Consider the following 24337-nt stretch of genomic DNA (forward strand, 5'->3'; position numbering starts at 1 on the left):
AGTGGTCTCCACTGCAATTCGAAAATGCAGTGTTAAACAATAACATTTTTAACACCACCTGCCTTGTATTACAAAATGAAAGTCTCGCCTCGCAGTTGAAAGGAAGAAACACCTATTCTACGACCAGCTGAGTATCTCCCCTCCCCGGACAAGGGCCCGAGCACGGCGAAGTGCGGCCCAGGGCCCGAAAGCAGGGCCCAAGTACGAAAAGGGAGAGGATTTTGAGAAGCACTGCGTATCTGTGCCGAGCGCCACGCGACCAGGTCGTCCGGTCGGGCTGGGTGCCGGGTGTTGTTGAAATCAACGTGGTGGGGTTCCTTCGACGACCACAACCGGAGCCTTATGCCTTCAGTCGACTCTCGGCTCTCACTGCGACTCGAGCTGGCTGAGATTCCGTTAATTAACCATCGGCCGATCCGAGAAAGGTGGTTGCACAACAGGTGAACCGCGGTCGCCTGAACGAGCTCTGTAAACGCGTGGACCAAGTGGCCTCATCTAAAAAGGAGCATCTTTCTATCATCCTCAACTGCCATCGACCCATCGTACGACATCAACGAACCATCGAAAGTCCCTCATCGAGGAGCTGATCGATTCGTTTGACGAAGAGTGCGGACCTTCCGCCGAAGGAGTTGGATCGAAAAAGAAGATCGTCGAAGGACGAGTCGCGAAGGAACGAAAGTTCAGCCGGTGGACGTTCACCCCGACAAAGGGGCATTTGTTTCGAAACCGTGAATCCGTTCCGCGTGAACCGTGCCGAGGCAGGAGTCGTCACGGTCGCCCCGGAGATCGACGCGACCAGTTCCTTTTACCGGTCGATCACCTCGATCGCCCCGATCCCGCGCGTTCCAGGCCTCCGTGGCGCGAGTGCACGAGCCGTCGCCGTTGGTTCTTAATTAGTACGTGGGTGTCGTGACAGAGTGGAGTCGACAACGGGCGAAACAGGGGGAAGGAAGAGGACGCGAGGAGATGACGAAAGTAGAGGGAGCGCGGTTTGGAGAACGCCAGGAGAGCATCGGGGAATAAAAGAGGCGAGAAAAGGGTTGGTTAACCGAGTGGGGGCGGAGAGGAGCGGGAGGGCCGGTTAAATAGATGCAGGAATCTCTACGCGGCGCCATGCTGCTGTAGCGGCGAGAAAAAAATATTCGGTTTCCGGTTGTGTGCGTACGTAGACGCGCGGATGGAACGCTGGAATCCCAGGACCGTATCAGTCCGTGCCTTCGCTACTGATTAAAGGGACGTTCACGCGGTGAAGCTGGCTTCTTGGTGGCTGGAACATCGTTGGGCGATCGAAAGGAATCGTTTAGATCGCGTTTGTGGCTGTTGGATGAGGTTTGCGCATTCCTCCAGGCGGAGGAAGTAGCAGAGCATGGTCGCGTACCTCGCGGTACATCTGCCAGAGTTGTGAGTGGATTATCGGTGGACATTCCAGAGGAAGCATTCAGATCCTGTTTGTGGATGTTGGATGACACTTGCACGTTTCTCGAAGCGAAGGTTGAGGAGCATCGATCGCAACATATGGTGGTGTGACTCGCGCTGAACAGAGCTCGATCGATGATCGCCGGCCAGTGACACTTGGGGTGGGAACTAGAAGAGGGTTGAAGAATCATGTTGTGCGGCACGTTCAAGAAGAAGAGGAGGTATCCAGGGGACGAGTATCGGCTGGTCAGGTCGAGCACGATGCCGAGAATCCTGTCTGGGAAGGAGGGCAGCCTGGTGACGGTCCGAAGGACGAGGTCCTCGAGGGTGACGGTACGCTCGTCGCACCTCAGAGATCTTCTGCATACGGTAAGCCGTAAATGTACATTTGATCTCGATCTGGCGATCGTAAGGCTGTGAACGTGGCCGTGATTCCGTGAACCGCGACGTTTCCTATCGCGGTAGAATCGACCTCGAGGCGCGCGCCCGCGTGAAGGACTTTGTCTTGCAGCTTGAGAAAGGAAATATGGCGCGCATTGGTCGTGGCTTTACGATCCTTTACTTTTACTGGAAATAAACGCGGGGAACGATCGAACAAAGGGTGGATGCGGGATGCAGATTGAAATGGGGGATGATCGGGATGGAGATCAACGGGGGAATCTTATGTTATGGACTAAAACCATAGCAATATTTAGGAATTTTTTTAAGAAACTAGCATTCATTATTAAAAATGAATAAAAAAACTACAGCTTCCTCAAAGATGCATCAAAACATGGTTCAAAGTTCAGTTGAATCGAATCGCTGGTTTCTTAAAAAAAAATCCCAAATTTTGCTGTGTTTTTAGTCCAAAAAATAGGATTCCCCTTAACTACATCCCTATGTAAGTGGGATGAGCAGATCCATCTATTGCATAGGGATTGAGCACAGTATGTGCTGGTGACGTAGAATAGTATACACAGCTGTAATAAAGGAACTCTATAAAATAGCAATGCAAAGTTTCTCTATCACATAATGTACCGCTGAGGTCTTAAATATCTACCGTTCTCCAACAATCGAATCCCAAAACGACCACCCCATCGCTCCAGGGTAATTGCAGAAGCCTTAATCATTCGAAGTCGAGGGCCATCCGTTTCCACGGTTTGAAAAAACCAGCTGTTGAACACGGACAAATGGCTTACGCCCGTGCAACAGCTGCGCCCCTCGGGATGATTAAACGAACGTAACGAAACTGGCAACAAAGATGCTTGATTTTCGTCTGGCGGGTTGGCTCCGTCCGCGGGGGCCGTTTTCCCAGCGACGTTGAAAGATAACGCCGCCGCGTTCCGCCATCTTCTCCTCGCTGGCGCGCGAAACACTGGCCGCGGAGGGTTAATTTCGCAGGCGTCTCGCGACGAGGGGGAGTTAATCGATTCTAGGAACGAATATCCCCGGCTGCCCGCTAAACGAACCGGTCCGAGGATATTCGAAGAAGCTCCGCGGCACCACCTCCGTTTTACCTCCATTTTTCCTTTGCGTCCACGTCGGCCCCGACAATAAGGGGCCCCGCGTCGGCCGGTCGATTGCTTCTCAAAGCGATCCCAGGCCGTCTCGAATCTACATACATGAATGCGAATGCGTCATGCCCGTTTACATATGTATGCACGCGACGATATAGCGCCCTGTTGCCCGTGTACGTTGCATAATTTACGACATTGTGCGCGCGGACGCGTTCGCGCGAGTACGGATGAAGCGGTCTCCAAGTGTCATCGATTCGTTTGACAGCTTCGGCGCTGAGAGGGCTGCCCGGACCTGGGAGGGAGCCATCGTTCCGAGCGATTTGGAAATTCGGTTAACTCGTAATCGCGCGATTCATGGGGCTAGCCCCTTTCCAGCGGCCTTTGTTAACCCTTCCGCTAGCTTCCGGCCGAACAAGGTGGATGGGTCCGCAAGCGTCGACCGTTCCACAATCGACTCGTTACAGGGTCATTCCACGCGAAGTCAGACACTTTTCGGAGTAACATTTCGGATTTTGGTGCGACTTGGATATGTTGTAGACTTTAGGGGTATATAAACATATCTCGAAGGATTTTTCGAAATGTCAAAAATTGTGGATGTTACAGCTCTTTGAAATATAGTGTTTACTATTTTTCCAAAAATTATAACTGTTGAACTGATAAACTGATAAAAATCACCTTTTGGGTGCTTACAGTACAGATATAAGAGTACCTAATAAAAATTACTTCACTTAATAAAAACGAATATTTGACCATTTATTTAGTAATTGTTCTAAACAAATGCAATTTTATAGTTGAAGGCACCTTTTTAAAAATTTGCAAAAAATAGGAGGATAAAGCCCTGTTTTTCCTCTTTATTGGCATGTTTTGAAAAACGTGGACGTTTTAAAATTCCTCATTAATAGCCTGTATAAAAGTGGCAGGTATAGCAGCTTGGCCGCTGCGAGTACCGCACGGCCCGAGCGACCAGTCGAGCCGGTGTGATTTCACGCAGCGTTACATTCAATTAATTTTCATTTGGCCAATTTTAAAACGTCCACGTTTTTCAAAACTTGTCCATAAAGAGGAAAAACAGGGCTTTATCCTCCTATTCTTTCCAAATTTTTAAAAAGGTGCCTTCAACTATAAAATTGCATTTGTTTAGAACAATTACTAAATAAATGGTCAAATACTCGTTTTTATTAAGTGAATTAATTTTTATTAGGTACTCTTATATCTGCACTGTAAGCACCCGAAAGGTCATTTTTATCAGTTTATTAGTTCAACAGTTATAATTTTTGGAAAAATAGTAAACACTATATTTCAAAGAGCTGTAACATCCACAATTTTTAACATTTCGAAAAATCCTTCGAGATATGTTTATATACCCCTAAAGACCACTACATATCCAAGTTGCACCAAAATCCGAAATGTTACTCCGAAAACTGTCCGACTTCGCGTGGAATGACCCTACACAGTCGCTGATTTCTCTTGTCTCACTGTACGAAAGGGGTATGGAAATAAAGACAGCAGTTACCGATTTAATGCAGTAGCTGCGCTGGTACCTGTACCCAAGAGCTTTCCACAAAGTACACACACATCCCTAAAACCCGCGAACAGGAAGTTACCAGGTGCCCCCATTAGCCTCGCATCGGGACGCTCCAAAAAGAGGAAGGGACGGTGGATAACAAGGGCAAGCCTCGCGCAGGAATTCGTCTTCCGAGAAGCTCCGTGAATCGTTCGTTACACGTTCGCGTTCCAGGGGCAAGCTACGAAGTTAGCTCCGCGCGGTATCGATCCACGGATCGGGGGATCAGAGGGGGCCCCAGTCACGATCGCCTCGTGGCCCCCCAAGCCCCTGGCCCCGTCCTCGTCGTCGCCGTCTTCCCGAAACTCCCGATGCTTCTTTTTCGGTCTAAATCCGGCCACGGAGGCGCCTGTAGGCGCTGCTCGCAGAAGTCGCCACGAGATACCCGTGAGAGAAGCAAAAGGAGGTTGCGAGCCACCTCGGCGAGAGGGGCTCGCCTTATAAGGCGTCCTCGGTTGGCCAGCGTCCATTAGAAATCCTTTGTCGTCCCGACCTCTTTTTCCCGGCGGATTCTCCGGGGTGATTTTCGTCGGCAGCCTAGAATTTCGCGGCCCGGTGCAGCCAGGAGGCAAGGTGTGCGCCTCCCTCCTCCTCGGGACAGGGTTTTTAGACTAATGAGAAAGCGCGCGAAGACGAGTAAGGCTTTTTTGTCCACTTGAGAGAATTACCAGAGAGAATAACCGCGGAGAGATGACGTGGAGCGACGTGTCAGATGAGTCTTTTAATGCTGCAACTGAAGGGCTCCTTTACAAGATGAGTCTTTTGAGAAGAGATTCTTTAGCTGGTTTCCGTGGGACCAACTGGGGGGGGGGGGGGCGTCTTTGTCGCCGCGCAACTGTATTGTCTGTGGTTAAGGTTTCGCGAGTCGTTCGGAGCAACGGGCAAATTTTTCTCTTCTGGTAGCCAAATATCCGCTGTTGTGGTATGGCGATATTGATCGGTAAAGCAGCTTGTCCGTGGGAGTAAAAATAGAAAGTGAAAGGTGGTGGAGGATTTTGTGCGGGCGGCTCTGAGGTATTGTATTAATCCGAACGGTTTCTATTGCACATTGAATTTGAAAACGGAACATTTCGTTGAGAAGCTATAATCGTGTAGACTGGCCCATTGCCAGGATCTGTATCTGCAAAGGGATTGATATTATTTATCATCGTATCGATGCCTCTGCTCCATCTTGCAAATTTTTATTGGGCAGAATCACCCTGTATAAGAAGGTTGCAGCGACTTCTGGTGTACACAACTATCCAGTAGTGAGTATTACAAGTTTCTCTGCGCCTCTCTCTCCTCTTGTTCACGTAGAGTGCAGAAAAAGAGCAGGGAAAAAACGCCCTCAGCACGATCTCTATAATTGCTGCGATAGGTTTGCAACGACCTTCGCTGGCAAGTAATCACCGCTGCCTTTCACTATTCTAATGGGAGCGAGTTTTCGACACCTGGTCGGACTTGGATCAGCACGGTTGTTGTATAGCTTGAATGCCAGGAAATCGGAATTCTTCGGTCGGGTTCGATATCTCGGGACAGAGGTTTCATCCCCTCCAAGGATCACGCCGAAAGGGAGGAACACGCGGTTTCATCCCGCCGGCAATTTGTGTACGCTTTGGCTCTCTTCTCTCCTTTCTACCGGCCCTTTGTTCGTCTTTTTTAGTCGTCCCAGTCTTGTTTCTCTTCTTCTTGGTCCTCTCGCGCTGGAATCCACCTCCCCCCACGAGTCTCGCGAAATATCTCGACGCATTCCTCGGCATGGTGCTGGTCCGATTCGGGCCCTCCTGCAGGCCTTAGGGCCCTGTTAGGACCTTCCTGGAGAACGAAGGGACTCCGTCATGTGCTAACCCAAGATCTCCTTGCGAAAGTTTGGTAATTGCGCGAGTGTGAAGGAAGCATTACTACAAACATTTTTACATATTTAGTCGAGAGATTTAATTTAATTTAATTTATTTAACATAAACTGTTAAAACTACTTGCGGTTACAAACACGATATGAATTGGTATCAGTTCGAAAGGCATGAATGTGAAAAAAATTTCACGAAAGAAATTAAAAAAAGTGTCCAGCTTCAAACTCATTTCCTAAGCCCCTACGACTCTTTATCTATTATCGTCAGCCCCACATTTTCGCAAAACGTGATTACTACCTTCGCACACATCCGACCGAATTTCACAGAATTTTGAACACGGTTAACGTATTCGACACACCAGAAGCAATTTTGTCCCACTTGGCTTCTCCTCTTCCTCCGAGTGTTCTCATCTAACGAGTAGCTTCCTCAGACGAGATTTCCTCTGTGCTCGCACGACAGCCCTGGACACGTCTCTTTTCGCTTTCTTCCGGTAACCTTCTGCGAGCGTCTCGCTGAAGCCGCGCGCGGCATTCCCTTGAAAATTGCGCAATCGACACACGATCCAGCAGTTATGCCAAGCGTTCTGTTAGCGCGCGCGAGCGTGCCAGCGGGCGAAGTTCGACGAACTTCCATCGTTACGTCGTCCTATATTTCGCTATCACGACGTCGTTAAACCAGTTAAACTCTATTCTTCCTTCGGCCGATAACGCGATTCCGCGGGTCAATTCGTCGCGGTTGCGGGGCTTGCGCAATTGAATCTCCGGAATCGCCTACCCCCATTACCCTCTCGAGCATGTCTGATAGCACGAAAAATCACGAACACTTCCGCCGGCCCGTTGCGTTTAACGAGCCACAATTTCGCGTACCTTTGCGTCATGGAAGTTGCACCGGCCAACATCTTGCAATTTTGCGAAAGAATTAACGACTTTCGTGGTCTCCTTTTCACGGAAACCAGGAGGTTATTAGAGATTAGGAAACGTTGCGAATCGCATCGGATTTCGCGATACGTAGAAGGGAAGTGGACTCTGAAGGGGAGGAATGGAAATAGGTTGAAAGGTTTTGAATAGTCTGGAGTATCGGAGAAATGGATTTTATTAAAAATCGATGGAGATGATGAGGAAACTTAGAAGCAGCTATTACCCTGTGCAGGAGAATCTGTAATGCTTGATTAAAAAAGGAAAATGAGATAAAATGAAATCTTCTTAGCGTCTTCTTCCATAAGCTCTTTATTACTATGGGGGCGTTGGCTTCGTCTTTAAATTGAATATTTTTGGCTATATACCCTATATCAGAGATGGGAAAATTTTTATTTAAATATTTTCGAGTAACGAATAAAAGTTAAAAAAATTATTTTCGACTGAAAACATTAGCTTTATTCGTCGAATAATCTAAAGTTAAAGTGACTTTTATTCGATCCGTTATTTGACCAGTTTTTTTTATCTAGTTAATGCCCAACTCTGCCCTATACGAATACCCCATTTGTCGCATTGGCATTTAAAATACTTTCTATTTCCACGATTGAAAGTTATTGGCGCGAAGGTTTCAAAACAGGCCTTCTATTTATGTGCAGTGCATAAAGTTTTATCTGCCCGTAACATCCAGCCTGCGATTCCATTGCTGGATGTCGGCTATTCGTTTGACTTAGCTCGCTCGACGCTCCTTTACCTCGCATAGCCTCGTCTAGATTGGTTATACGCCGGTTTCAATTTGTGGCGCCGTCCGCGGAACATCTTCTTAATTACCGCTAATTAGAGTTGGTGCCGCTCCGCTGACTCGTCGAAAGGAATTCCTCCCGACTATTGGCATCGCCTAGTTTCCAGAAACATTCCTTTTTCCGGAAGCAGAGCAGAGTTTCCAAAGACAGCACTTCTGCTTGCGTTTTCCGTCATTCAGCATGAATTCTTATATGCCAAAGCAGTGGAATTAATTGCTTTTTTAAAATATTATACGAGACACATTGCGTAGAACCCTAATAGCTATCCATTCATTGTTTCCCATTGATTGCTATAAACACAGTAGATTATACCTCTCTTTCTATAATAAGGGTGGAGATATTAACTCCTGCAGAGGGATGCAAGATTACGGTGCCATCAACTCGACTAAAATTTTGCGTTTAATTAATCCACAGAGTTTACAGTAACGTGTCAAACTCATAGATAACACCATGAACTCCAAATTTCACGGGGAAAATCGTGTTCGGAGCAGTGTCGTTTCCAGAGTCCAGAAACGTAGCCATGCGTAAGAAAGAAGCCGTAATTAAATTGCAATGGCAGTGAGCTCGACTGTAACCAGGAATGTTTCGAGTTTCAGCTAAGTACGTACTTAGTACACAGTTCCTTCGTCATGGAAACATACACTCTTTGAATCTTCAATCAGTTCCATGATTAACGACTACCTGTTTCAATCAATTTCGTCCCCGTTTCATTATTCCGTCCACGTACAGTGTATTAAAAAATACACAACTTTCAATTGAATTTTCTCGTGAAATATTAGCTCATGCTCTCCATCTTCGAGTTGTTGGACTGAATTAATTTCCAATCCCCAGCACTTCGCGGGGTAGTTCCACCCTCTAAACGTGAATTTCCAGCGCTGAAATAAATGTGTGTCTGTCTGATATCTTTAAGGGCTTTATTGCACGCCGCGTTTTATCGAAATCGGTGCGTAACAGTTCGGTGTACTTCCTTGTTAGAGGAAACATTGCGAGTGCCCGAGAGCACTCGCAAGTGTTTCCAGGGATAACAAGGAAACTCGGCCGCGGGAACAATGGCGCTGGCCTGTTTTCACGGCTGCATAAAGGGTTTACGAAGGAATATGACGACTCTAGGAGAGGTCAAATCGAGCCCACATGCGCATTTCACTGGGCGTGGCCGTCGGCTGTACTCGATTTAATCCCCGCGACAACGCCGGCGAGCCCTCGATCCGCGTTGCCGCAGGATTCCCAGCCGCAGTAAACTATCGAATTCATGGGTCGATATCTCGTTAAACTGCCTCTAAACGCGGACCTCCGGGGAACGTTACGAACCACACTGTGCATACCATTCTTGGGAGAAAGTCTGTGTAATTTCGTTGCTACTGCCTCCGGAGCGTTGCATGCTGGGGATCACTTATTCCAGGAGTATGAGACGTGTCAATTACGGACGATATACTGCTGGACTGGCCCATTAATTTTCAAGCAATGTGTGCTTCTTATTTCAACAATGTTGGTGAAATCTTTGTTGCATCTACTTCGAAGGTATGCAAGTGCATTCTTTGGAACTTTGAGTTTCACCTGTCGGGCGGCGGGGTTGTATTTTTGTATTTGCTAAGGGTTCGAGGGGGATGAAAGGATTCTACACGAAGTTATTTTCATGTAAGCCTGACTGGACTGCAATATATTCTGAAATTTAGGAAAGGGGATTTGATTATGCGTCACAAGCTTTTAGGTATCCAAGACAGTACTTTTTTAAGTTAGAAGCTCGCGAGCGTGTAATGATGGTGGTGGACCACTCGAAAATTCGTGCGGACCGCTTGGAGAACGTTCGCTGCACACGAGCCTCGTTTTTCTCGCGAGCGGTACCATGGAATCCTGAAAGGACGCGCTAAGGTCCTGTCGTGGGATCGTCTCTGCTTCCCAGGGACCCTTTTGGCCCCGGTTAGTTCGTGCGGCGTTTATTTCTGTGCCCCATCCCCCTGCTCGTACCTTTCCTCTTTCTGCTCGCGAGGAGATGTAAATCTTCCCGAGATGAACTCTTGGCTCTTGCATCAGCGGACGACTTCAAAGGTGCAGGAAAGTCTCTGGCCAGGTTGTTTTCGTCGGCGGAGCAGTCGCGTGGTTCCCCGCGACGGTGTTAAAAATTAACGACCCACTTTTGTGTTGCCCACGGTAGGCACAGTGGAGACGAGCCGGCAAGATTTGCGAGCGTTATGTCATCGAAACAATGTAATCCTTCTTTCCATTGTCACAGCTTTTAAGAAAGGCGAGTACTCAAGTGTTTTATTTAATCTCCGCCGAGGAGGAGAGAATCACACGGTCCAGACGAAACGTGAATTATAAAATACGTAATTCGTGACGTTGGGGTCTAATGATGATCGATGGAAAATGGTCTTTTACTATGTATTTTACGGTGAATTTAATTAGCGTCAAACTCACCTCTTTTTGAAAGATACTTTATCAAAGAACTCTGATAGTAAACGCTGCAACTGTCAGCCATTATTATTATTATTATTATTATTATTATTATTATTATTATTATTATTATTATTATTATTATTATTCGTCTTTATTACTTGACACATCCAGAGAAGAAAATAATACAAAAAGACAAGCGAAGTAAATGGCGAGGCTGCAGTACAACACTGTTAGAAGCCTAACTAAATAACTAACTAAATGACTAAAAACTAACTAATATTAAGAAACTAGAAAGTTATTGTGACGCATAATGTAACCATATATATCGCCGAGCTTTACATTTAAAATCAGGAAACGAATTTAAACCTCGAATATCAGGTGGGAGGGAATTACAGTAATGAACCGAAATATAAGCAAAGGATGATTCAAATTTAGATGTCAAGTGTGTCGGTATGGAAAGGAGACTTTGGTGTCGAGTAGAAAGAGAATTAGGCCCATGGTAAGAAAGATTATTGCGAAGAATATTATAGGGATAAAGCGGGACATGAGATGAGAGTATTTTGTGAACGATACAACCTAAATGGAAAATCCATGTGTAGCCACATTTAGATAGGTACCTTTAAACATAACAGAGTCTATTTTGAAACGGACTATCTCCATGAAACACAGTTGATCTATAAAATTTTCCATTAAGCACCCAAATCGTGGCTACTGATAAATCTCTTTTCATGTATTCTAGATACATTTACTATTTCAAAACACCTCAGCAAACTGTACACCTCCTATCTAAGAACCTTCCGCCCGGGTCGTGATCTCCCCTCGACGGATCCCTCGATCAGTCCCACTTTTCCATGGTTCCCTGACTTTTCCGCGCCGTTATCGCTATCGCGGAACGCATTAGATCGCATCGCGGACCGTGGCAAGCGGTATCGTCGTATCGAAAGCGAGAACCTAGGAAGCGCATTAGCGCTGGAGAAGTGTTACACCGTATGGTTCGCGTGAACCGTTTCGCTCACGAGGAGAGGACGGGGGTCCCGTGAGAATGCTCGGAGGTGATTTCGACACATTGTTTCCACTCGCGGTTATCGAGGTTCGGGGCCACGAATTTCTTGTACACTCCCACGCGCCTCGGGAGTGCGGCTCGCCTGAGAGAGACGCGAGGCCGTGGCTGCGCTCTAGGTGCATTCAACTCGCCCCGACACGCGTTGGTGGGGCTTAATGGGCAGCATGACGTTCCGTGAACACCGGCAATCATGACTTACGCATATCGACGCGCGAACCGCACGGCGCGGAGCGGTAATGCCACGGGAACGCTTCGCTGCGCGCCGTCCCGTGGTCTGCTTCGATTTCATGCGCAATCCAGGCGTTTCTTTTAATAGCTCGCGCCCATTATGCACGTCACTGAGGAAAATCGGACTTTTAATTACTCGGAGGATACAGAGTCATCAGGCTCTGGAACTATGAGTATTTCATCTGCGGATACTATTGGAAATTGATTATTAAATAAACGAGCCTTTTAGTTTTATATTTTAGTTTTATTTAACGGCTAGGAAAGAATGTCTTTCTACGACGGTATACCGAACAGAAGTGAGCTCTTCTCTAACAACCGACTGTTTTATCACCGTTGCCAGATATTGAAAGAAAAAACCGCTCTACAGACGTATCATTATCTTTTACTGTATTCAGGTTTCCCTGAATGTTGAATCATTTTTGCCTTTTAATTATTATAGTAATCCAACAGATACTGCAGCCGATGTCAAGTCATTTTCCGCAGTCATTGATGTATGGGCGTCTTTGCACTTTAGTCGCGTCGTAATTTGGGTGTTGCGTCCTGCGTATATTGGGGCGTTAATTAATATTCGTTAAGTGTTGCCATAGAGAAACATTTTTCAGAACATCTTGTGCGACTCAAAGTGTAAATGATACGACTTGATGGTACTTGAACTTTAATCTAATCTACCACATATTAGATAAAAGTTAATTTCCTTCAACGATCTATAATTTTATCATAATTCCATCGAAAAGTAAGTGTATGTGCTCAGTAGGATACTCTTCACCTCGAGTAAGTTTAAACTTAAAATATCCTGCCGCGACATTCCAGGAATACATGCACATACCGGGGCGCAAGAGATGAAGCCATTTCCTCGAAGTTCGCCGAGTTATACCACTGATAAGCGCGTTACGTAATCGGTAGCGTGTTAACCGGTTGCCTGGAACCGACAGCCGCGGGATAAATTATCCAGGATTCTCTTCCTGACGCGGATCTTAGAAAACCGCTATTACGAGCGACTGATAATCAAGCGATAAGAATCGCTCGTGTCCAGCGCACGACAGGAGTGCGCGCGGCTGTATAATGCATTTGCATGCAACCGGGGTATCCCAGATTACGCCACGGAGCGCTCTTAATTGGTGCACACCGGCGTGATTGCGCCTGGATACAGCCGACCGGCGCGACTGCATCCTCCTCGCAGCCCTCAGCCGAATTCTTCGCGCGCTACTTACAGTCCATCGCAACAAAGCTAGCAATGCATATCAACCTCGTAACCATGGAAAAGGATTCTCAACACCTGACAAAGCTTTCGCATGGACTCAGAACTACGCCGCACTTTTTCATCGAAACTTACTAATCTTGAAATCACCCCAATTTGATAAATTAATCTTGGAGGGAGCCGAGTTAAACGTATAAAAATATTTTTAAGGAAAATTGATTTAATGAGGTGATTATAAAAATTTATTTAAAATACTAAAATCCAGCTTTCTTTTTACAAAGACCCTTCTTCGAGTGCCCCTTTGGGTGCTCCTCTGGGTGCCACACTGAGCTTTGTAAAAAGAAATGAAAATTGGATTTTCTTCTTAAAATAAATTTTCATAATGAACTAATGAATTTTATTCTTAAAATAAATTTTCATAATGAACTAATGAATTTTCTTCTTAAAATAAATTTTCATAACGAACTAATGAATTTTATTCTTAAAATAAATTTTCATATTGAACTAATGAATTTTATTCTTAAAATAAATTTTCATAACGAACTAATGAATTTTATTCTTAAAATAAATTTTCATATTGAACTAATGAATTTTATTCTTAAAATAAATTTTCATAACGAACTAATGAATTTTATTCTTAAAATAAATTTTCATATTGAACTAATGAATTTTATTCTTAAAATAAATTTTCATAACGAACTAATGAATTTTATTCTTAAAATAAATTTTCATAACGAACTGATGAATTTTATTGAATTTGCATTAAAAATATTATCCCATCAATTCGGCTTCCCCCGAGATTAAATTCTTATTACGCCACTGAAACGCGGGATACTTATTCCGCGGTTGCTAACGGCACGCTCTTCTAAATAATGATAAATCATACTCGTCGCAATCAGAATTTCCCCATCGCGATTAAAGAACACGACAAAAGAGACAAACGAATGGACGAACCCCCACCATCAATGGTCGGACCCGATATTACGCTGTTTCATGCACCGGTGGTATCGACTCGCGCATTCCGCCCCAAAGATATTCCCGTGCCGCCAATGTGGACGACGATAACGCGGTTTCGCTGCACCGCGGCCCGATCGAATGGCAACATCGTGGCAACGAGCGGAGGCGAAATCAATTAACTCGGCCACGTGTGTGGACGCACACGAACCTGACCTCCCGTTTCCCATTGTGCAGACGGCGGCGGCGCGTGCGTAGTAGTAGTACGCGTAGAGTACAACCTACGCCACGTTACGTGCGCCTCTCTCACGTATGCACGTACGTATAGATGACGTTGCCCTGAACGAGCGGACCCGTACCCGCGTACATTAGCCGCGTGGGTTGCCATGGGCAACCCGTGACTAACACACGTCCCAGCATCACGTGTCCCTCCCCCGCGGTCTGCATCCCTTTCTCTCGTGGTTCCAGCCAGTGACGTGCCCACTAGTGGCGCTGCGCGACGAGAATTGTAGGACAGCAATTTCTGACTCCATGCTTCATATTGGAGAGATTAGCGAGCTTGAAATTGTTTATTAATCTTTGCTTGTGAGAGATGATACGTTTCTTCCTTTTGTGGGAAACGTGGTGAAATATTAAAATGATCGCGAAGACTGAGTTGCGACAGACGCGGTGGGGCATTAAGTTTTGATGATGGTCGATTTTGAGTTTGAGGAAAATCGGATTGGGGCACTGTAGGCAGTATATTCTCACTTATTTTTAGGCTAATAGGTTTTTTGTAATTAAAGTTCTCTGATGGGAGAGTCGTTTGAGGAGTTAAGTGAGCCGGATTTTATACTTGTGAATTTGACTAAAAGCAGAGGGTAGCTAATGCATAGTATGCTCGTAGAAGCAGAGTCGAGAAGTTATATTATGATACGTTTAAACTGCTTTATTCGATTTTGTAAGGAATTAGTATACATGTTATTTATTTTCTAATACTTGCCTCCTTCACATTCGAGCTATTCCACGTCAAAACGGATAGGTGAAAAATTTAGTTTCACCGATATGTCAAATAGTTTGTGAAATATTTAATCTTAAAGTTTCGAAAATTCAAACAAAATCTGCTGACGCGTCATCACTTAAACTGTAATATCTCGGTCATTTTTAAAGATAATGCCACCGTCTTGGGCTCATTTTAAAACTGAAGGAATGCTTTGTCAACCCGTGTATAAAGTATTTTGTTTATTTTCGGTATTCTCGAGAAAAATAGTAGGAATATCTGCTCACCATATAAAAGATTAGCAATAGTAGGTAGCAGATATTCCTACTATTTTTCTCGAGAATACCGAAAACACTGAAAGAAAAATTTGTTTTAACCCATCGTATGTAAATACTTTCCTACGCTAGGCTATTGTTTTGAAAACGCGTGCGTGCGGACTGACCATGGGAACCGTGCAGTTCCAAGCGGTGTGCACTATCGTAAGTTTTATTTTTTTATTAACAGTTCCCAAAATCTTTCCACTTTTTTGAAAGAGGCATTTATTAGTTGAAGACTTAACGAATCGAATGGTATTTTTTTTCAAGCCGGACCGTGGGTGGGAACGACGTGAAATCACGATTTAAAACTTTGACATCGATTACTGTTAAGTTTATTAACAATAAACAAAATATTCTATATACGTTTTGAGAAAGCATTCCTTCAGCTTTAAAATGAACCCAAGACGGTGGCATTATCTTTAAAAATGACCGAGATATTATACTTTAAGTGATGACGCGTCAGCCGATTTTGTTTGAATTTTCGAAACTTTAACATTAAATATTTCGAAAACTATTTGACACAGGCCGTTGAAATTTAGTATACTTTGTTTTTGCAAGGTTATCGGCAAATGCTGTAATTTTGAAGAGAATCGGTGAAACTAAATTTTTCACCTATTCATCTTGTTAAGCGATGGTACCTCGTTACTCTTCACATTTCCACCTTTATTTCAATTCCATTAGTCATTCTTCCTCTCCCCGCGAATTATGCCCAACTGCTCGCAAGTTAGGTGCATCGCCTCTAAGCATCCAATGCCCTAGAATCAGGTCCATCCTCCTTGTCGCTCTCATGGTGGCACACTTGCAATTTTCGCCGTCCCTCTTTCTTCCTCCATGGGACCAAGTTCTCAGGGATGTAGCCGCGGCTCATTGCGATTCAACGACGCGTAATTTACGGGGACGAGACTTAAGTAATGCTTCACGAATTTACGGGCAGGGCTGAATTATCGATTTACCAAACCTGCACCGTGTGCCAACTGTACCTACCCTCCCAAGGTCTTCCTTTCGAGCTTTAACTCAAGCTCCAAACTGTTTCCAATACACCTAGGATTGTTATATGAAACAAGCAAGATAATTTCTCATGCATCAAGTGGCTACAAGCAGTTAAAGCTACTACGTAACATTATTTAACACCATCCACTAGCGTTCAGAAGACACCATTTCCTACTGAAAATCGGTGTCGCTCCTCAACCCCCATAAATACCCGCCCTTGTCGTCTGGCGAGAATTTTTCCGCGTCCTGGCTTATCGGCGATTTGTCTGGACGGATGTGTCCCTGTATTGGACCCTGTCCATAAACGTAAAAGGAGACGAAATCTCCGACACGGGAAGAAAGCCGCTATTCTGGGATCCCTCCGGGCGTTAGATCCCAGGGTCTCGGCTGAAAACGGATCGTCCCTGAACTCGTGGTGACTCCATGCAAAAGGGAAGGGGTCATGGAACTGCGGAGAAAGGGAGGATCAAGCGTAGTCGGACAGAGACGGGGAGCTTCTGGTGGGGGCGGATGAAGGACAAGGGAGAGGAAGGGAGAGCGATGGAAGCAGGGATGCTTCTCCCGAAGAGACAGAGCCCGGCGTGGACCAAGGAAAGGGACCGAGTAATTCCTGGCCACCCTCGTTACGCGCACTCTATCTCTTTCGCGCGGTTTTCTGTCTCTCCGCCTCTGTCCATGGTAAGCAGTTGCCGTTTCCCGACCCAGCTTTGAAGAGGGGTCGAAGGAGGATGGAAACTTGCGGCGGTAGGCGGTGAAGCGAGGTCAAGCAGAAGCGCGCGAGAGAACAGCGCGCGGAAGAAAGGAGGAAGTCGAGGGAGATGGGAGAAATAGAGTCGAAAGTTAGAGAGGCGAGGGGGGGGGGGTCGTGCGAAACATGAAGAGGTGGACGAAAGGGAGACAGGAGGATGGAGGAGAATGAGGAGAGGCGAGTTAGCGAAGAGGAACGAACACGAGGGGCAACAAAAGGGCAGACGGAGATGACGCAAGGGCCCACGGTGAGGCTGCTTGTGGGCAGAAGTGGTGGCGCTAGTGGCGCACTGAGCACAGTAGTAAAATAGCCATCGTTCAAAATTCACCAACTCCTTCGCGGGCTCGAAATTGTGGTTACAGAAATTTCGCATAGATTTCAGTTAATAAAGAAGAGCAGCCCATTTCTGCGTGCAGAGAGCAGAAAATCGAGTAGCTGCGGTGTACTCGAACGGATACTGAGGCACGGAAGTAGTTTGTAGTCGGGAACGGAGACACGAGCGCATTCATTTCGCGTGCAGACCGAAATCGTACCCAACCTGTTAAAAAAGGAAGTACTACTAAAGCGAACGAGACGAGACATGAAAATGACGAAGGATACAGGAAGAGCGGGGGAGAATTGGACAGAGAAGGGGGTCGAAACGAGAGAAAGATGAACGGAACGAGAGAAAGATGAACGGAACGAGTGACGAATCCCTGGAAAGGGACAGAGCGCTCGCGCCTGCGGGAGCAACCGAGAAGAACCGAGATACAGTAAAACGAAGAGAACGAAACAGGCAGAAAGGGGCGAGAGTGACCGAGGAGACCGCGGGCGAACGACAGAGAGGGGGCCGCTCGAAAATCAAGGGAGAGGAAGGGGGCCGTGCGGCGTGGTGGAGAGAGAGAGAGAGAGAGATAGAGTGGCAGGGTGGGGAGCGAGCGGAGCAACGAGACGGAGCGCGCCCGGCGAGCCACCTCCATACCACCTCCAGCGTTCCCGGCAACTGCACACACAGTTGCAGCTGCACCGCCGCCGTGGCACGCTCGTGTGCACATGCGAGACTGCGCGCGCGTCCGTCTCTCGCGATCATCTCTCGCCGGTGCGCTCTCGACGACGCGGCTCCTCTCTGGATATCGAAAGCGTGGTCGCGCGTGAGCGTTTCACCCTCGACCGTAGTGGACCGTGTCGAAGAGCAACGGCAGTGAGCACCAGGGCGGATCATCCTCTCGCTCTGTACCGTCGTGGCAACGCGTGTGAGAGCGGGGCAGCGGACGCTTGCACCCTCGAAAACTCGCCTCGATATTCCGCCAGTGAGTACGTAGTGCGTTAAACCACCCCGTCGTCCTCCGTTTCTCGCGCTCGCGGTGCCCGCACGGGCAGCCGGCACGTGCGTCCGGGCGCCGCCAGCCGCGCGCAGTATCGGCGCTTCGATCTCGCGAGAAACCCGTCGTCTCGTTAGCAGGATATCGCGCCGACCGCGCGGCTCAGAAGCTCAGACAGAGGGTCCTGACATTTGGCAAATGTCAGCCGCGGCTGCTTGCGGAGCGGCTTCCGCGTAGTCGGCGAGGCTCGCGATAAACGATAAGGGAGGCTAGCCAGCCAGCTTCTCCCTCCACCCCGCTGTGTATCTCGCTAACTCCCCCCTATCAGCCCCCACTGGATCCAGTCCGAGGTCTTCGTTGTTCGTTTGTGATCGGACGCGAGACATGTGATTCGTTGCCGCGAGTGGGATACACGCCAGAGGCCACGTATCATCTAGCCAAGCCGCCCCAGGGTGCAAGGGACTCGAAGATGGACTGGATGAGGAGGCAGGACGTCAAGGAGGAGTCACCGGAAACTCCTACCGCTCTGACACCGGATGAGCCTGACGAATGCTACTTCGAGGAGGACGCGTCGATTGATGAAGGCATGGTACGTGATTTGTATGACTATTGTCGCAAGTATGCACACATATATCTATGGCGCGTTTTCGAGACGCTCGGTTTTGTGGTCGGGATCCGAGGCGTAGGTAAGTTCCTCGAGCGGAGATTGGTTGATAGGGAGGCTTATATGGAACGTGTACGTGGCCCAGGGAAACTGAAGTTAGCGCTCTGTATTATGCGAGAGGGTTGCGTGATTAACCCTGTGTGTACCGGGGTCTGCTCCAGTTTCGAGACACTTCGGACGCGAGGGTAGGTTACAATCTGGATGAGCGTTCCTTGGATGAAACTGGGCTTAGAGTGGAGGAGCCTGTGTAAGCTCCTCGGATATTAGTCACTAATACTGAACCGTTTTTCGTAAAATTGGCAAAGTTAATTAGTGGCTAATGTCACGGAAATTATCAATATTCTATAACCATTTTCGTATACATATAAAACGAACGTCCAGGTGGTGAGCTCCTCTTTTTAAGAGCATATTACTGCGTAGGGGTTACAGAGCTAGTAGCCCGTGGATTATTATTATTATTATTATTATTATAATATATACGGGATAAAGTCCCATTAGTGTACAAGAACAAAAACAGAGAAAAAGACAAAAAGAAAAAAGAAATAGCAATACACAGCGCATACAAAAAGCATACACAACGAGGTTACATAAGTTTACATAAATTTATCAAGAGCCTTGTTAAAGGAATAGGTTGATTCCGTGAAAAAATCAAGAGAATCTCCAAAAGCGTTTGCAGCATTACAAATACGATTTATCGGGTCTGAGAAACCGTGATTCAACTTATAAACCGATGGATAAAAGGATTGTCTCAACCGCAAAGATTTTGTAGGGGCATAAAAATTAATTAACCGAAGGAGTTGAGGACATTTTGTCATTTCATTCATCAACTTGAACACGAACAGAAAGTCAATGCGCACCCTCCTACTTTCAAGTGATTTCAAGTTAAGCAACTTCAAGACGGGCGTGTACTCGTGATCGTTATACGACATCTTACGTCCAGATTTCTACGCAACGAAACGCAGAAATTTATGCTGCACCCTCTCTAACATTAATTTATATCTTAAATAGCGTGGCGACCAAATAACCGATGCGTACTCCACGAAAGATTTGCAACTGTTGATAGCGAAGGCATGGAACCATGTTGTTCTTCACAGATCAAATTAGTAATGCAAGGCTTAAGCTTGTCCGCAACTAAATCTTCAAATAATTTATTACTAGTATTCATATAAATTTTCATGATAATGCGTTACACTGGTAGCTGGAATGATATTTATGCATATAATACCCACTTGTATGCCATTCAGCTTGCTCCACATGGGAAGCTGACAGTGGTGGAGTTGGTACAGTACGTTTCAAGAAAATAAGCTTCTATATAATTTAGGAGAATGAACTAGATACTGTATTTAACCTAACAATAGGATTACTGATTGTGAATATCAAACTTATTTAGCACGAGAGAAGTTGAAACGTTAGTTATCTCACTGTTCTAATTCCAGAATCTTTATTCACACTCGCCTTCAACAACAACTCGTACATACAATACTGTCTCGATCATTTCAAGCAATCACACTCTACCGCACAGGGTTATCACAAAAACGCAGAAGCTCATTTTCAACCACGTCCATTCATTCCCCAATCAACAACTTTCTCCAGCCCGATGGACCGATTAGTTGAACCTAAAAACCGGTCCGCGGACGATTTCGTAATCGCGAGCACAGCGGTGTCCCGTTGTTAATGCGAGATCCTCCCCGGTCGATTGCACGCGCGGGGGGACGTTTGGAAAGTGCGGCTCGATGTTCGCGCGGACTCGTTCCTCTCGCCCCACTTAAGAGAATCGCTCATTTTCTTATCAGGTACTGGTTCCGCGCGCGCGCCTCCAGCCATGCGCGCTCTTTTACAGATAAAGAGAAGGCCGATTTTCGATTCTCGCCCCGTGACGTGCATCGGAACGCGTGCTTCCCCGCGACTCTCCACCGCGGCACTCGCGCGCGCGAGTTTCCGCCGCAATAATTGCCACCAGCCGCGATAATAATTCAAATTAACGATCCTCGATGTTGCGTCGTGGCACGCAATTCAGCAACCCCCTTTCCTCGCGGCCGCGAGGCGGACGCCGAGATCCACCGTGGCGAGGATTTAGGTCTCTCATCAATTTCGCTTTATCTCGCCTTGACCTCCTCCCACCTTCGGCCAACCCTCTTTTTAATCTTTACGACGCTCCGCGAAGTAAGAAGTTATTACGACGCTTCCTTCCGGCGGTGTGTGCCTCGAGCGCTGTGATTTCGGCGCTGAAGCTGGGAAATGGGGCTTCGCCGGTTTTACGGCCGCGCTTCAGAGATTAATCTCTCGAAGTCCTGCGATAATTCTGTGGAGTACTGAGGTTTCTTTTTTAAAAAAAAGGGGGAAGTAGGTCCTATGTGTTTCGAAGTGAATTTCGACGCCATGGAGAATTCAAACAGAAATCAAGCTCTGCCGATTTTCTTAGCCAACTTAGTGTGCGTTACTCTCTTTCGTAAAAGCTAGACTCCACGTTTCTCCCTTAATTACTTCGAGTTTCATATACTCGTACGATCAAAAATTCTATTTTTTTTTTGTTTGATGTTCAAATATTTTAGGGTTTCGAAAATATGTCCATAAAATATTAAGAGGTATTCTAGTCTAGACACTCGTTTTTGAAGGTGATATTTGGAAATTAATTCTGTAAAACCTATCGCACCTACAGGGCAGGGGTTTTGCACACATACTTAGTAGTATTTGAACTATCAACACAATTTTTTGGAATGCATTATATTGAAATTTGTACAAGTTACACGCCGAAGCGCAGGTGATGTCATAAAAAAACCGGCCCCATCGGGCGCACGAATTGCGGTCGTCCTAGTCATCTGAAACGAAAGTACCAAAGATTTTTTTAATCTATATGAGTGTAGTTATCGCCCGAACTAGATATAACCAAGTCCGGACATTGTTACCGAAATCACAGCTGTTTAAAAATTTATATTTGATTTTTTCGACTCTTCTTGAGCTAAAACAAGGTGTGGGGGAGGTTGTATCGAAACTATTTATATAATTCTAGTTCGGGCTATAGGTACACATTCACTTTGAATGTGTGTCAAATTTTAGCACAATCGGTCCAGTAGTTTTTGAGAAAAATGTGCGCCCGATATAAAAAAATTGTTTCGATAAAAACGCGTTTAAAGTTTTCCATGCAGTTACGACCTATACGACTGAAGTTGCGGTAGATAACAACTAATTTCTGTAACTTATCCCTAATCTGCTATACCAGGACCGTAGGGGAAACCTTCCTCAGCTTAAAAAAAATCACGTTGGGCAGCTCTCTCTTCTCTGCTGGCAGTCATAGCCTCTTTAGATACAAGGGTCGAGGGAGCGACTGCCGGCCACGCTGCGGCCTTAAGCCCCTATAACTCTAGGAGTTTTTCAAATTTCACCTTAATATTTTATGGACATATTTTCGAAACCCTAAAATATTTGAAAATCAAACAAAAAAAAAATAGAATTTTTGGGTAAAATACCCCCTTAAAGCGCAGCGCAACGCTCGCCACACCATTTCATCGAATGTTGCGATACCCTTCGATGGAATTTCCGCGAAAGCGTCTCGAACTCGTTGGATCCACGAGGCAGGATCTCGAGTTACCTTCGCCCGGTGGTAATTACTGTGTGCAAGGGGCGGTCGGGTCAGAGCGTGCCATGGCCGTTAAGGGAAATTCGAACACGTGTCGCAGCAACCCCTTCACTCCTTTCCCTGCCCCTTCACGGGTCTACGGGGCGCGAGCGTTGCAGCGGCGGGCTCAAGTGGGCAAAGAGAAAATGGACTCGAGTGTAAAGTTACCTCGAATCTACAGTTACGGCCATTGTCGCGGCCGTTCTTGCCTCTGAAGTGGCTGCTTGAATTACGGCCCTGAAGCCCCCGGGCTCGATGGAACAGCCTGCCGTTGCACCGTGGGCCTAATGCATCGTCGCGATGTAAACATTTAACGCGCTTAAATGGTCGATCGCTTGATTGTACCGGGTTGAATCGGCCTACGGGGGTAGGGGAGACGCGAGGGTGAAGGTGTGCATCGACGTCGCGAGGATTGCTCGCGAGGCACGCCTCGCGGAGTGGAGAGTCTGGAGGCTGCCTCGACACGATCTCTTTGGTTCGCAAAGTGATCGTGCACGAGCAATCCTCGCGACGTCGATACACACCTTAAAGAAAATTCAAGGTCCGTGTGGGAGGCGCGGACCTTGCAATTTCTGGAATTCGTGCGATTTTTGTTTTGTTCCTTTCAAACTTCTTCAGAAGCAGACGTAATTTTTGGGGATTTTCTTTACTTTTCTAATTATTTATTTGCACGTTTGCAAACAGATTTTCTTTTCATTGATTCATTTACTTCAAGCTAATCTTTTAATCAAAAGGTTAATTACAAAAGGATTTTGGAAACATATTGTGGAATAAAAATTAATAAAAAAGAAATGAGAAGCTGATATCAGCGTGGCTCGACTATCATAAACTAAAAATTTATTTCCATGTTGTGATTGATAATTAATTTCAAATTTATTTTTTATAGTCGGTTTAATCAGTTTTCGTTATTAATTTAGCAAAAAATTAAAAATAAAATAAGTTTAATGAATTTATAACACCCGTCAAATTATTTTGGACCAAAAGTTCGCATTCGAACTCTTGCCCCACTGCATTGTGCGAACTTTTACCCCCACAGCTACTTTTCCATTGTTTAATCAGTCCTGTTATCTATGAGGAGTATTGAAAACTTCTGTTAGCACTTTTGAATAGAAGAATTTCAGCTCTTTCAGACGACATATGAATTAAAATATTTACCGATCAATTTATAGGAATAATATTGATTCCTAAAAATCAGAATATTACATCAGAACTAACGAATTCAGTATTTACCGCATAGTACGATAACAAAACGAAGCACAGCTACACAATTCGACACTGGTGACTCTACCTTGATTGACAATTGATTGTCAATCACCATTAGCTACTGCCAGAACTGAAACAATGAAATTCACATAGTGCGAACTTTTACCCGCTGTGAACTTTTACCTATACTCTAATGAGCTACACTCGAGTGAGTCGGCGTGCACCTATTTTAGTAGTAAAATAGAAGGTAGGAGACTATGCCAGCCAAGGTCTGAGTCACCATAAAAGTAGCAATGCCTCGTCGACCTACCCGATTTCAACACCCTCCCGCAAATTGCGCTAAAAAATCGTGTCATAGATCAAGCTAATTAGAAATGCCAGCCCATTCCGTTATCTGTTTCGTGTTCACCGCGCGTGTGCCTCCGTTCGCGCGGTCAGATGAATCGAAGTGGATCAACGACAGACTGGTAGTTATCACGCCAACGTAGTAGCGACGGCGGAAGTCACGTGAGCCTCCGTGCAGTCTCTGTTCAGTGTCACGGGGCTTTTTCTTTTTCCTAAGTCCACTCCGATAAGGGGACGTGATAAGTCGGTGGAAGCATGCTCCGAAACCTTGGCAACGCCGTGGGCTTTGGAGACACCCGGGGCCGTGGATGATTCAGC

At 46.1% G+C, this 24337-nt stretch overlaps 1 protein-coding gene across 4 annotated transcripts in view; it reads left to right on the forward strand.

The window, feature by feature from the left end:
• The window catches only part of LOC143366051 (uncharacterized), a 211822-nt gene that overhangs the window by 95685 nt on the left and 91800 nt on the right, over positions 1-24337 (forward strand). Inside the window, exon 1 of one of the 4 annotated variants that reach the window (XM_076806779.1) lies at positions 1589-1785. The exons of 2 other annotated variants lie outside the window; for them this stretch is intronic. In XM_076806779.1, the coding sequence (XP_076662894.1) occupies positions 1606-1785 (180 nt within the window). In that variant the 5' untranslated portion in view covers positions 1589-1605. Of the gene's footprint in view, positions 1-1588; positions 1786-17890; positions 18781-24337 lie in introns of those variants that run through there. One more of the 4 variants, XM_076806780.1, reaches the window with a different exon arrangement.

This window comes from Andrena cerasifolii, chromosome 2 (genome assembly GCF_050908995.1).
Source record: "Andrena cerasifolii isolate SP2316 chromosome 2, iyAndCera1_principal, whole genome shotgun sequence".
NCBI classification, from domain to species: domain Eukaryota; kingdom Metazoa; phylum Arthropoda; class Insecta; order Hymenoptera; family Andrenidae; genus Andrena; species Andrena cerasifolii.